The 15,754-nt window shown below is 38.8% G+C and overlaps 1 protein-coding gene across 1 annotated transcript in view; it reads left to right on the top strand.

Annotated features, from left to right (window-relative positions):
• Positions 1-3,557, top strand: part of LOC124595124 (D-arabinitol dehydrogenase 1-like) — a 75,686-nt gene extending 72,129 nt beyond the window's left edge. The window contains exons 6-7 of the mRNA XM_047133722.1: positions 1,683-1,790; positions 3,093-3,557. Of these exons, the coding sequence (XP_046989678.1) occupies positions 1,683-1,790; positions 3,093-3,210 (226 nt within the window). The 3' untranslated portion in view covers positions 3,211-3,557. The remainder of the gene's footprint in view (positions 1-1,682; positions 1,791-3,092) is intronic.
• Positions 3,558-15,754: the final 12,197 nt, after the last annotated feature.

Below are 15,754 nucleotides of genomic sequence, written 5' to 3'. Positions count from 1 at the left end.
GGTTCCATTTCTTGCCTGATGTAAAGCCCTACACACCATTGTGCTATTCCTGCTTTGACTCCTGACAGGTAGACCTTGTATTCCCCCACTTCCTCTTCTTTCTCACCCCTTACACAAATGTCACTAACAGCTAAAACGTCTAACCCCATCTTACTTTCAGCCTCTGCCAGCTCTACCTTCTTCCCAGAGTAGCCCCCATTGATATTAATAGCTCCCCATCTCATTACCATTCATTTGCTGAGTCGTATCTTAGGAGTCCCTGGTTTGTGGGGACTCCTTCACCTCCAAAGTTCCAAGGCATTTTGCTCTGATTGTTGTCAGCATCATATTTAAAGCACCAGGGAAGCAGGTGCTAGCCTTACTTGCCCCAGGTCCCATTGAGTTTTACCCCTAATGGTTGAGGGACTAACCGGTGGATTTGGTAGTCTTTGCCATCTGAGCACAAAGGTGACCACGACTCAGAATATGTCCAAGATGCCCAGCCTTATTCCAAAGTAACTCGTATCCCAACCATCAGGACCACTTACTTGGCCACTCATACGTTGCCCGTGGTTCATGAACTAGGACATGACAACAGGAACCCACACCATGAACCACGATGATGATGATAATAAGAAATTATTATTATTGTTATTGTTATTATTATTGTTATTGTTAGTGTTATTGTTAAGGGTGGAATAAGCTTACAACTGGTACACTAGTCTAGTTGCATTGTTCATGGAGTGAATCTTTCTTGTTCCTTTTGGCTAGGGAACCTCTTGGAAACTAATTAACAGTTAATGAGAATCCACCACATAAATTAATTTAGTCTATCATCAGGTTTCAGGTAATGACTGCACACTTTCACTTGGCGCCTGAGTGGAGGATGCTGGGAGCAGTAGCTTGCAACCGGCCTGTAGCACATTGGCTGCTGAGGCAAGCCCTGCTTCCTTTTCTCAGAGCAGCCAGCTTATATTTTATAAAAGAAAGGGATGTGTAGCAGATTTGTGTGTTACAGAAGTGAAACAAAAATTGACAGCAAGTCGTTAGAAATGCCGGGTATAGCTTCTTCGCTCACTTTTATAAATGATGTTAATAATCACAATGCAGAACAGCACACACAGGTTAACACTATATTCACAATGACTACTTATTGTTATGGTGCACAATACTGTTATATAGCTAATATTGGCAACAAGCGTAAACATTCTGGAGTGGCGCAAAGTCAGTTGACTACCACCGCTCACAGACGGGCCAAGTAAATGTGTGCAATCAGTATTAAATTAGACAGAGGAATCCATATGACAAGAGAGGCAAAGAAGAATGAAGATATATGGTTTAATTCATATTTCTGTTTTTATAAAAGGAAGCCAATTCTCAATTATTTTAGGTACGTTTACTTCTTTTTTCTCTCTCTTTTTTAGCTTACAGCTGTATCTCTGCTTCTATTACATGAGTCTGGTATGTTTTTGTAGTAATCATCAATGCTATAAATACCAGTACAAAAAGTAGTATACCAAATGGAATGCAAACACTATGAGACTTATTTTCAGGGTGAATCAAATCTTCGAGTAGACAGTTCAGGTCATACTAGAATATTATTTGCAAATATTTCTCGGAGCTTTGTTCATGTATGACATTTGTACAACCTGTCACTCTCTCTATTGTGAATATAGATTCTATCTCTGCAACTTTTTTTTCAGGTGGAAGCCATTCCTGATAATGATGAATGAAATTTCTGTTGTTGGAACCCATGTCAACCAGTGGAGTTTCCCAGAAGCAAGGGCAATGATGAGTGTTCTTGGACCAAAGTAAATACTATCTACTATTATTACTGTAGATTGGTAGTTATACTAAATGTAAACATCACATTTACCTTAGAAAAGAGCACTTAAGTGAGTGTATAACTACAACTGACTGCTACAGCATTTCCAAGGTTTGTAAATTTGAAGGAGCACTGGCAACATGCAGTGGCTTGTATTAAGGTAGCTGAGACAACAAGGTAGCAGGAACAAATCTTATGAGTTGCTCTACAGCACATTATCTATTTCTCCTCATTTTGATTTTGAAGTGGTGGTTATAAATTCTATTGCATTTACATTTCTTCTTTCATCTTGCCTCCACTACTGCGCAACTAGTCTTAATTTGTTGTAAACCTTACAGAAGAAGGCAACAGTGGTTGCTTCCACCTGTTAATTCATAACTTGACTCATTACCCATTTCTGATGGTCCTCCATGATGTGATTCACACAACACACTGTGTGAATGAATAAATCAAAATATGCTTATTTTCTCTGCAGTATATTCTCTGTTTCTGTCACTTTCAACATGATAATTTGCTTTAATATGTTTACTCTTTTCTGTCTCCCACACCTAATGTCTCTCTTTGCTAGAGACTTTATATACCTTCTAACTTCCTGTGTCTATTCTTCAGTATACTGCTTGTATTCCGATTGTTCTGATATTTTTGTTTGTCTATTGATTGTCCTCCTTGACAGTATACAGTGATATATTTACTTTGCCCAAGATACTTGTTTCTGTCTCCTTCTCTTGTCTTTCCCACATTGCTCTTGTTGTTTTGTTTCTATTTATTACATCTTGATGCATAATACAACATGACTGAACTACACAAGCAATGTGAACTCTGTTGCTAAATGGAGTTTGAATTACAAAACCATGACCACATGGACAGAAATTTAAAATGGAAATAAAATTAATTGCAACTGGGAGCTTCTTGTGATGTAATGTGATCAAAAACTTTTATTCATCCACTTGGCCCTAAATGATAAATAATTTATTTCAAAACATCTGGATTGTGTAAAAAAAAAAGAGAAAAAAAAACCCAGAGAGTCGGTTCAGAATTTGAATGCATTAAGAATGTAGTGATGCATCCAAAAATATAGAGGAAGAAGACGATTTTTTTTTTCTTTCTTTGAGGTAGAGATACTGAAAAGAATTTTTACAAAATAGCAGAGTCAAGTTTCATGTCTTAATTTGTTCCCAGAAAGGATGCATTTGTGTTACTGACAAGAAACAAAATAAAAATAAATAAATAGGATGTATAAATCATTGTAAATAAAGCTACAGTAATTTCATTTTCCATTTTGTTGCAGGTACATTGATTACCAGAAACTTGGAGTCAAGATCTTCTCTCTAGCTGATTATGAACAAGCAATAGCCGAAATGAAAAGTGGCACAATCTCAAAGGCAGTTTTCAAGATTTCACCATAAGTACTTTACAGCGCTGTTGTTTTTGCTACATTCTGATCTTGTAATTTTTTCAAAAAAATTCCTGGTTACTGAATGCTTTATTTATTGTCTGTTTTGGCCACTACTGTGACTGAATCAAGATTCTGAACGCCACTACTCTCCAAGTTTGGGGAACTTCTCATGACATCAATTTAAAAACAGCAGGGATCAGCTGCACCATAGTTTGTTCATCATTCCATATGAAAAATCACAAAAAAATGATGTACTCATGATGAATAGTTACTCCAACAGAACTAGAAATTTTGTATGCTTTAGTGAATTGTTGATGAATAAAATATTGCTGTTCTTTTAATAAACATTTACTTACACTTGTGTTTTGGACATTTCCTTTTTGTTTCCCACCAATATGTCACATGTGCTGTGGCACATCATTCAAACACATATGGTTAAAAGGCTGATGACCATCTGTCAGCTTGGTAACATTGGATGTATAATCTACCTGGGTATCACAGATCCTTCTTATGCATCTTTGTATACATGCTAGTTACAACAATAAAAAGTACTTAGAATGAATGTAGGCAATCATAAAGATGATGTAAAATATTAGATATAGGCAAACTGAAAAGAAGCCTACATACCAGACATGGTATGCACCTAAATCGTGAAGGCAAAAAATTCTTGTGTGACAAAATATGAGAAATTATCAAAGAAAAAGACGACTTAAACAGAATTCTCAGTCACAAAGTAGACAATGATGTTTTTCTAGAGGAAAGTATAATAAATTAACCGTTGCATATCAGAATGTCCAGTATGTAACTAATAAAACAGAGCAGCTGAGTGTTTACCTAAATGAAACTAAGCCACACCTCTTCCTAGCGAGTGAATTGGGATGCAAGGAAGAGGAAGCATATGGTTACAGGCTAAAAAAATTACAAATTTATAAACTTGTACTGCAGAAAGACACACAAAAGTGGTGGGGTTGGAATGTTCCACATCCACGAGGATCTCCTCAACACGGATCTATGGAACGAAAAACTAATCTAATCTAATCTATAACTTTAAACAAATGAACTCAGAACCTACAAGAGTCACTGCAAATACAAATACATGTATTGACCATGTTCTCACAAATGTAGGAAAAGAGAAAGTAAATGTAAACACCTTAGAAAACTACATTTGTGATCACAGAGCCCTTACTATGGAAATTGATGTAGGGAACATAGATGTAACTGAAAGTGATATAGTTATATGTAAAAGAAAATTTAATTATTCTAAATGTAAGAGGGCAGTAGGGAATGAAAAATGGGAACCAGTGTACAATGAAACTGAAGTGAATGAAAAATGGGAATATTTCTATAAGTTATTCAGTAACACTTTAAATGAAACCTCTCCTTTAGTTAAAACAGTAAATAAAGCTGTAAACCATAAAGCCGAGAATCTCCCTTCTGAAATTATTGAACTGAGGGAGAAAATGAAAGATTGCTATATACTTTTTAGAGATAACTAAACCACAATATTTCTCAACAAAATACAAACTGCTCAGAAAAACATACAGTGTGTCCTTGACTAACCTAAAAGCACAGAAATATACCTCTGAAATAAGGAACTCTAGCTGTATCAGTAAAACTGCCTGGAAAACAATGCACAAAGAAAGTGGGAAACAGAATTCCTATGAACACAGCAACATAACATTAAAAGAAAATGGTGAAGAAATAAATGATCCAAAAGAAGTGTGTGAGAAATTTATACAAAAGTTCAGTACAGTTGGTACAAATGAAGTTCATGTCAAGTCGTAAAATTTTAGTCTTGGAAAATCTAGCCAGTCCATTTCTATCCTTGGCATTACTGAGAGGGACATCCCAGCAATCATATCAGCACTTCGACCAAAAATGTCTTGTGGCTGGGATGACATTTCACCTAAACTGCTAAAGGAATGCAGGGATGAATTAGTGAAACCCCTGACTCACTTGATAAGTACCTCCCTGAGACATGGAGTATTCCCTGACCTTTTGAAAATTACTGAAATTATACCAGTGCATAAAAAGGGATTAAAAACTGACACTAAAAACTACAGGCCAATATCATTAACCTCAGAACTAGGCTAATTGTTAGAGAGAGTAATACTAAATCAAGTTGAATCATATTTCACCAAACACAATCTGTTAAACAACCTACAATATGGATTTAGAAAAAGGAAACCTACTAAAACAGCAGTAGCATCTTTTATAAATGAAATATTAAATAAGCTGGACAAAAGTGACAAGGTAATAGGCACTTTACTAGATATGAGTAAAGCCTTTGATACTGTGAATCATACCATTCTTCTGTGTAAGCTAGAAGAGTACGGGTTGAGAGGACTAGCCTTGAAACTACTTACCTCCTATTTGAAAGACAGGAAACAGTGTGTAAAGCTAACTTATTAAAATAATGAGCAGCTCCTAACAACCAAATCAAACTTCAGGACACTTCAATGTGGCGTGCCTCAAGGAAGCATACTAGGGCCTTTTCTGTTCCTTGTATAGGTAAATAACTTATTTGAACCCCAAAATTGCATGGTTGTAAGCTATGCCGATGACATAACCTTCATCAGCTGTGGCAGTGATGTGCAGTCTGCAGCTAACAGTACTGAGACCAGTTTCAATCTGTTATATCCTAGCCAGTAATGCCACCCGAGCCCGCTGCCAAAAGGTTGGCAGCATCAAAGTCCGGACGCCGTCCGCATAAGCAGCGCCAGCGAGACAGGAAATCGCCGCAAGTCTGCGCGCGCCACGGCTGGCTTCTGGGTTCTTAAGCGCTGGAGTCGCGAGCGCTAGGACAGTTCTGTATTTGCCGCTCAGTTGTATACTCGCCACCAAATTGTGTAGTTGCTAGTCAGTTGTGTGTTCATCGCAGCAGAGTTGTTGTTTGTCGTCAGCTGACGCTGACCTAGCCGCTCCGACTCGAACTAGACAGATATCTGTAGACACCGAGTTCACTACTGTGTTTCTGTATCTTCGTTAATAAAGATAAGTACCGACTTTTATTTAATCAGAGTGTTTGGGTTTTCATCTTTCTGTTCACTGTTCCAGCGGACCGGTCAGCCCGCTATTAAAAGTGTGGCGGTGACTTCGTAAGCCGTTCCTACAGCAAAGTGTTTGTCGCTACGAACACCGCCACAAAACAATCCTCTGTCTGCATACCTTACAGCAAACAAGCTTCTTGTAAATAAAGACAAAACGGTAATAATGAAGTTCATCCACAGTTATAATGGTGCCATAACTGATACTGTATTTACATCCCCATTGGGTCTTGCATATGCAAATTCACATAAATTTTTGGGCATCGTTGTTGATGAACACTTATCATGGAAAGACCATGTAGATAACATTTGCAAGAAAATCAGTAGAAATGTGTATCTACTGAAACGGGTCTCAGCCTTCTTGGACCATGATACTTTAAAGCAAATATATTTTGGGTTAATTCATCTGCACCTTCAGTATGGTATTGAGATATGGGGTGGGGCATCAGCAGTTCATATAGATAGACTTTTTAGATTACAAAAAAAGGCAATAAGAATGGTAGCCAAGGTAAAGAAGAGAGAGCCTTGTAGAGACATCTTTACAAAATATAAAATTCTTACAGTGTACTCCATGTATATACTGCAGACAGTCATGTTCATGAAACAAAATCCTGAATTCAATATGTTCACAACTATGATACATGAGGAAGGGAAAATTTTCATAGAATTGTGACCAATAAAAAGGCAATGGACCACAGCCCACACAGAATGGTAGCAATTTTCTACAATGCACTACTCTGTGAACTCAAGAAAGTAAATCTAAATATGATAAAGAGTAGACTGAAGCAATTATTAATAGAGAAGTGTTGTTACTCTATAGAGGACTTTAAGTTCTAGTGCCATCTTGGAAAACAGTGTATATAGACAATGTCTCTGATCTATCAGTGGTATGAAAGAGTGTAATTATACACTGTATTATGTGTACTATTATAAATATAAGCTAAATTGTGTACTCTCTAAAGGAATCTACTTTTAGTGCCCTTTTGAAAAATAATGTGTACAGACATGTGTCTGATCCATATGTTGTTATGGAAGAATGTAAATATTTTACTGTATATGTATAATGTAATCTAAATTTTCCTGACAGTGTCCAAAAACTTTTTGATATGGACAGAAAATAAATAAATAAATAAATGACACACTGCATCTCATAGCAAATACAAAATGCTGGTGATCTATGTGCTATCCATTTGCTGCTCATCACTTTGTAATGTCAGTTGCAATCTGCCATTTTGATCATAAATTTTAATTATTTGTCTATTTTAAAAATGATGTAATGAGCATCTGGTAACAAAATGACAGCACAGATCAGTATTTGCCCACTGTGGGTGGGAAAAGTGCCATTAACAAACCTCTTGCTGTACCAGAATCTGTTTGTAAATAAAAAATTCAGTGTTATACTCCATTATTAAGTTACTTTGAATTCAGAATTTTCCAAACATACAACTTGCCTCTTCATGCTCTTCTTTTACTTACTTCCCTCCCATTTAAGCTGATAATTTAGGTTTATGTGTAGAAGGATGAATCCAAACGTAAGTGGTATAAGACTGCCAGTGGAATAAGGCATCACTTGGATGGGGGTACTTCCACAGTGGTGTTTCAGTTGCCACAACAAAGATACTGGAGGACTCCAGGCACTACGCTCCAAGACTGCCAGTCTCTCAGTTGCATTCACACCATTGGCTTCTGCAATGAGGGAACCATTGTTTAATTTAAAATTTGTGGCAGATGTGGATAAACTTCTGGTACTATGCAATAACAAATTTAAATGCTATTCAAAGAGAGCATGTCGTGAGGTAGGCGAGGAGGTAAATCTGTTACTTAAGGGGATACGGAATCACCTATCCCCGCAATGTTAATATATGCCTACTATAGGGAACATTTTCTCACAAACTACTGGAGACAGAGAGGTAAAAATTTTACTGTATGTGCATTCATATGTTACAACAATACTGAAACAACAGTTTATTGTCAAAGTATTTTCTTACAGAGATATTGTACATTTATTTTTAAGTAAATTTTTTCCATCGCTTTTTACTAGACTATCACCCCTAAGTCTTTTGTAAATCAAGTAATTAAAAAATCGTTGTTTCAGTATGTAATAGGGACCTATGTCACTACGTCATAAAAATTTCAGACTTCTAGGTTGACCAGTACCTGAGATAATGTTCCTAGATGAAGTAAAAAGTAAACTTACGGGAAACGGAGAAAGAAGATTAAAACATTCCTGATCCGTAGCTAATACCCCCTTCACAGTCTTCATAATCATCTTCAAGTCATCTTTTGGCACCCCTCTGCACCTGTCTTGCTTTTTTCACTAACGTCTTGATTATATTATCAGCATGCCTTAGTCTGTGCTGATCTAAAAAGAACATAGCACGTACCGTACGGGAACCAACACACATACCCAACTTTTGAAGGACCTGGCATTTAGTTATATTTCCAAGATTGAAGGTTGCCACAGCATCATACACACCAAAATGTAGTGTATTAATTCCGACAAACACTGTTTTTGGGAGACGATGCCATATCACACTATTCAAGCACTCGTTGGGGTTCTGCGTTTTTCCGTGAAGACATTTCATCAGAAGACTTCTGTCAGCCAGATCTCTGAAAATGGGCTTTATTTCTGCCATGATGGCTGATGGTAGACTGTGGTGGTGAATGTATTTCTCTCCTGTTGTTAGTCCCCTATTGTATTTACACCAGCTGTTTTCACCTTTGGGGCACAAACCATGTTGTGGATGCTCATCCGTGGATGCGGTGTGGAAATATAAAGCCCATATAGCTCTCCTCATTTCTTCAAGATTGTCTGTATTTTGCCTGATTGCAAGGCCATAGCAGTTCTGAATGTGGTCTATTATGGAATCAGTCAATCTTCCTCTGCCATCCAAGGTTTTCCCATCATCTAGTTTTTTCCCTTTCATAACTGATTTTAACCTTCTCAGCCTGGCACCCATTCTCTTCTGCACATGTCCTATACATTCAAGTTTGCTTATATTTACACTGTTCCCATATGGTTTGCTTTCCAAAACTTCTTTGAATGCTTTAGAGTCACCATCTCCCAGATATTTGACATAGCGAACATTATACCACTGTGAAGAGCGATGAAAAATTTTCTTCACCCCAGCAACCTCCATGCCACCACTACTACCATAATAATTAGCAATACAGTCATCACTGTGTTCATTTTTCAGCCTGCCTGTGCACCTACAGTATTTAGACATTATTGCAACATCAATAACCTTGCCAGTATCAACACTAGTTGCTGTTACAACACCATTGTTGGAGGTGTGGCCCCTTTTCTGCCACGTGCCATCAAACGCCACTGTGAGGTCACGACTGCCGTCATTTTCTTCCACTGCTTCTTCCACAGCAACCTGCATTGACTTCTGTGCTACATCTTCAACTGCAGATCCTAGTACATAATTGTAAGCTTCAAACTTTGAAGGTGCACTTGGAAGATTTAGAACACCACATAGCATATCACCAGCTGCTTTGCCCTTACCAATTGCTCGCAATCCATAAACTAACCTAATATTTACACTATAAAGTTCAGTTTTCTTGTATCCATTATTTACAGTTACTGAAACCGAACTTGGAAACTTACAGCTGTATTTACAAACACTGCATATTAAATTAAACTGGGCAGCCAGGCCAACATGGGATTCTACTTTCAGAGAAACGTTTCCATGACATTTTTTGCAGCACAAACTGTTTTCAAGAGCTTCACACAATATATTCGTATCAATGAGTTCAAAAACTTCATTCCCTCTATCAAGTAAATTATATTTCTCTTCCAAATCTCTTAGTTTTTTATGAGAAGCACTGTTTTCATTTGGTGTAAGTTCGTTCGGCAAATCAGTAATAAGTGGATTCACATTTTCCAACAGTGATGATGATGAACTGCTTTGCTTTGCTAATGAATCATTATTTCTTTTCTTTTGCCAGTTCACACGCTTTTTAAATACTTTTGCTTTAGCTCTAGGCATTTTCACTGCGAAAAATGAAGCACTAAATACGAAATAACTCAACAACAACTACTTTCTTATATCACACTGTTTACAAAACAGTCCCGCCACAAAGTCAAAGAGTAACTTGAGGAAACCAGAGAGAAACATTTTCGGGAAACTAGTGTATAAATAGTCGCTGGAAACCGGGATATTTGAATTCATGTCACTTTAAAGGTACTGCCAAAAAGTTCATGGTCAGCCACGAGAGACGTGTATAACTAAAGCGCAATACCCGATCTCACAAATATATAAAAATAAAATAGTTATAATTGTAGTAGAGCTATGTATGATACGTCATTTTAAAGAGGAAACATGGCAGAATATAATACGCCAATAAAAAAAATTCGATTTTTTAACCCAAAATCCGATTCCGTATCCCCTTAAGTTATTATTATTAGTAAAAAAATACAAATAAAATATGACATAAAACAAATATGTCCTGCATTCAATGCTTTGAAATCCATCTTATTTTTAATAGAGATCAAAGATTTAAAAGCACTCATTAAACAATAATATATTTAATAAAAGCATAACTACAATGTTTGTGTTTACATAATATGTAAATAAAATATGCAGAAATTCAATTACGAATTTTACAAAAACACATACTTCAAATACACAAAAATATAAATGGAGCAATTATAGTAAATCCATATTATTGTTGATGCAGTATTTCCACAACCATGGGAGGGAAGTGCAAGGTGTTAGAAAATAGTTGGCGAAATAATTCTTTTCTTCAGGCAGTACACTGTGGATTCAATTCAATGACTCACCTTGACTGTATTCTGATGGTGGGAATTTCAGGGTTATTGCACTGTAGTTCACCACAACTGTATTGAATACCTTCGTATTTATAAATGAAATTATGCAAAATGTACAAAGATTTTATTGTATTAACCATCCTTTCTGTTGTTTGAGAATGAATTGGACTCATCAGGACTTGGAACTTCTGTGTCATAATCTCACAAATTCTCTTCCTGTGCTTAATCTACAATTATAAATTCCCTTAACATTATCAAGCGCTCTTTGTGGGTAGGGTCGCATGAAATAGTGTGACAGTTGAAATGCTTCATCTCCAATGAAGAAGTAAGGGAAGTCATACTATTTTTGTTGTATCGTGCTTTTGATACAACCACAGAAGGAAATTTTACTCATCGCCACCTCAACTATTGATATTGCCCTTAGGGAACACTATGAGAGGAGAATGAGAACTCTGAAACACTGACAATGATTAGTGACAAGAAAACACACATTTATTGACAAATACTTAGCTTTGTACAAATCACCTCAGGCAGCAGATCCTGAAGTTCAACTACTATTCCAGATGTTACAGCTGGATAGTAAACAATTCTTATCCCACTAGAATGTTCACTGAAGACAATCTGGAGTGGACTCACTGGAAGCAGATGATGCGGCACAAAGTAAACAAGTAGAAGGTGGTCTCCGTGGTAGTTGACTGACCTGGACCTGCCTGCTCTGCTATGGCACTGGCATGCATCACTTCTATGGTGGCGCCACCACTGCAACTTCTTGATGCACCAACCAGCAGAGTCACCAACGCAACTTCTTGATGCATCAATCATTGGGCTATATGCTGTCTCTGGAGTGGACCTGTTGGTCTGGTGGTGCGTGCTGTGCTTACAACAAATCTGCTGGCTGGTGTTGCATATGACTGTGGTGCAAACCAACAGCAAGGGAGAGGTCTGGGTGCAGGCACAGCAGATGGGGCAGAAACCAGAACTGAAGCCAGAGACAGGTTCCCACCCATACCCCAGCATTCACCTGAGCCCCACAGGGATGACTGGCAAACTGCAGGGAGAGCAAATGCCTACATCCAGGGTGGGAGTCTCAAATGCTGGAGAATCCCCTTTGGAGAGGGGACATCCATGGTGGGTGTCTCAAATGCTGGAGAATCCCCTTTGGAGAGGGGCCTTCTAATTGTGTACTTTGTGCTGCATCGTCTGCTTGTGGTGAGTCCACACCAGCCTGTCTTCAGTGCACATTCTAGTGGGACAAGAACTGTTTACAATGCAGCCTTAGCTTCTGGAATAGTAGTTGAACTTAAAGATCTGCTGCCTAAGCCCATATGTACAAAGTTCAGAGTTCATCAATAAATGTGTGTGTTCATGTCACTAGAAGGCAGGATGCTGAGGTGTCACCCACAGTGACATGGGCTGCTGTGATGATGGCACTGGGGATGAGGGCACATCCACCTCCATCGGAAACACTTTGGGCTGATGTGCCATCTGGTCTGTGGTGGATAGCTGTGACTCTGGCTTATGGCTGTGTGCTGAATCTGTAAAACAAAATGCAGTGGCAGAATCAGGAAACCTCAGAGATCACAGCTGGTTCTGATGTCCTTTGTGCAGCGACCTGTAGGGGTTAGAACTCAAGAACATGTTGGTCCAAGGACACATGAATTGGTCCCCTGTTGCCAACACTGTCCAGGCCAGAAAATCCTGAGCAATACTGCATCATGGATCTGAAAATGCAAATCTTTGCACTGACGAGTGCTCCTAGTTGGTGGGTGCAGCAGATGAAGCAGGGTTCAATACCAGTGGCTGTGCAGGTGTTTAGCCAGGGGAGGTCCATTTCGAGGCTTCATGTAGTAGTTGGACGAGAATCCTCCCATGAGGGAGTTCCATGGAATTTACTCATCTGTGCCTTGAATTTTCACACAAAACGTTCAGCTTCAACATTTGATTGTGGGTGAAACAGTGAAGTGGTCACATGTTCAATATCATTCGCCATGCAAAATTGTTCAAATTCCTGTGAGGTGAATTGTGGTCCATTATGAGAGACTAAAACTTCCGGCAAGCCCTTAATGCAAAAAATTGAAGTAAGTGTTCTGACAGTACTGGCTGACATCACAGAATTCATGAGAACCACAAATGGAAAACGACTGAAGGATCCACTGCAATAAGCCATCGTTTGTTCCAGAAAGGACCTACAAAATCAATGTGGATGCATTTTCATGAACGGCTGGGACATGGCAGTCAAAAAAAATGTTGAGGTGGAGCTGTCTGTTGCTCCATGCAATCTGCACAGCTTGATGTCATATCTTCAATCTGGGCATCCACCACTGGCCAAGAACAATGGCGTTGAACAAGCTGCTTTGTCTTCACAACACTCCAATGTTCCAGATGCAGCAACCTTAAAAGAACCTGTTGAAGGGCGCATGGGATGATGGCCTGGGCCTGCTCACTCTCAGGGTGTAACAGTAAAACACCATCATGAAAAAGCTCGATGGTAAACGAAGCATTGACATGGGCCTACTTCCAGCTTAACAATGTCTTTCACTCTCCATTGCTACCCTGTGCGCATGTAATTCAGTACAGTGCTACATCCACAGCTGTTATGCAACAGAACCCCATGGGAAAACTGTGAACTGCAGAAAACTCCAGAGTATATGTCTGACAACATGATGCTTTGGAGGAGTCGAACTGATCATCCCTGTCCACCATTAACCTTGACAACACATCAGCATTACAATGTTGAGCCATAGGGCGGTACAAGACTTAGTACTTGTAGTTCGACAACAGTAATGGCCATCATTGCAATTTCTGCACCTGCACCGTGTATGGCGGAACAAGTGGTGTAGCTTGTGTTAGATGGGCACTGTAACAAAATTTCGTGGGGCCCTTTTACCTGACTGGCGAAGCTCAAATGGAGGGTAAAGATTCTTCACAAAAGAAACAAAAACTCTCATTTTGAATAAAATAAATATTTATTGATTAAGTACAGGTTACATAGGTAAGGAATTATTTACAATTAGTACTTCTAGGAGCCAAGTTAGCCAAACAATTAAAATATATACTTTTCTCGCCTTTTTTCGGCAAAATTCCTTATTAAATCATCCAAAGCTGAAGATGATTTTAGTTTTTCGAGATGTTCTGCCTCTACAGACAGCAATGACAAGTCTGAAAGCCGTTCTTGGCTCATAGAAATCCTAATATAGTTTTCAATCAGTATCGATTTCGAAAAACTTTTTTAGCTGTTGCAGTTGTCACAGGAAGGATAAAAAATAGGAAATATGCTATTATTACCTCCGGAAAACTGGATGCAAGACTACTGAATTTAATCAGTAATAATTCCGTGAGTTCCTCAATGGAATGTATTTTCTGAATTTTAGTTTTTAAGCACATTTTCAAAGAAATTAATCATTCAATCAATTGGCTTGTCTTTACTGTATTTAGCAGTCAGTTTTTCCGCTTCCTTTTTTATTACTTCATTTGAAAATGATAGTTTCTCCAGTTGTAACACTTCAGATGTATTAGTAAGGTGACAGGGGCCCGCCCGGTTGGCCGTGCGGTCTAAGGCACGGCTTTCCGCGCGGAAAGGAGCAGCTGGTCCCCGGCACGAATCCGCTCGGCGGATTTGTGTCGACGTCCAGTGAACCGACCAGTTTGTGGATGGTTTTTAGGTGGTTTTCCATCTGTGGGCTGGTTCCCCTTATTCCGTCTCAGTTATACTATGTCGGCGATTGCCGCGCAAACATGTTCTCCACATACGCGTACACCACTATTACTCTACCACGCAAACATAGGGGCTACACTCGTCTGGTGTGAGACGTTCCCTGGGGGGTCCACCGGGGGCTGAATCGCACAGTAACCCTGGGTTCGGTGTTGGGCGGCGGAGGGGTGAAGTGAACTGCGGTAGTCGTCGTGGGGTTGTGGACCACTACGGCTGCGGTGGGGACAGAGCCTCTCCGTCGTGTCTAGGTCCCCAGAGGCTCTGAAATCTTTGTTCAGTTTGAAAAATTAATGTATCTAAACAGCAATAGTACACATTGACTTTGAAGTACGATTCCGCGTCTGAAATTCTCTCACCTGGTAACTCATAAAAATATTGCTTAATCATCTTAACTCTTTTATTTTTGAAAACGGTTGTTACTCTTTTGCTAGGTCTCTGGACTCGTTTAGCAGACCATGGAATGAATTTTGATTTCATGTATGAAACAGGTGAAATACCCTCAGACTTCAAGAAGAATATAATAATTCCAATCCCAAAGAAAGCAGGTGTTGACAGATGTGAGAATTACTGAACAATCAGTTTAATAAGCCACAGCTGCAAAATACTAACACGAATTCTTTACAGACAAATGGAAAAACTAGTAGAAGCCGACCTCGGGGAAGATCAGTTTGGATTCCGTAGAAATACTGGAACACGTGAGGCAATACTAACCTTACGACTTATCTTAAAAAATAGATTAAGGAAAGGCAAACCTACGTTTCTAGCATTTGTAGACTTAGAGAAAGCTTTTGACAATGTTGACTGGAATACTCTCTTTCAAATTCTAAAAGTGGCAGGGGTAAAATACAGGGAGTGAAAGGCTATTTACAATTTGTACAGAAACCAGATGGCAGTTATAAGAGTCGAGGGACACGAAAGGGAAGCAGTGGTTGGGAAGGGAGTAAGACAGGGTTGTAGCCTCTCCCCGATGTTATTCAATCTGTATATTGAGCAAGCAGTAAAGGAAACAAAAGAAAAATTC

Source organism: Schistocerca americana, chromosome 2 (assembly GCF_021461395.2).
Source record: "Schistocerca americana isolate TAMUIC-IGC-003095 chromosome 2, iqSchAmer2.1, whole genome shotgun sequence".
Taxonomy (NCBI): Eukaryota; Metazoa; Arthropoda; class Insecta; order Orthoptera; family Acrididae; genus Schistocerca; species Schistocerca americana.
This window is presented reverse-complemented; position numbering and strand designations above follow the sequence as displayed.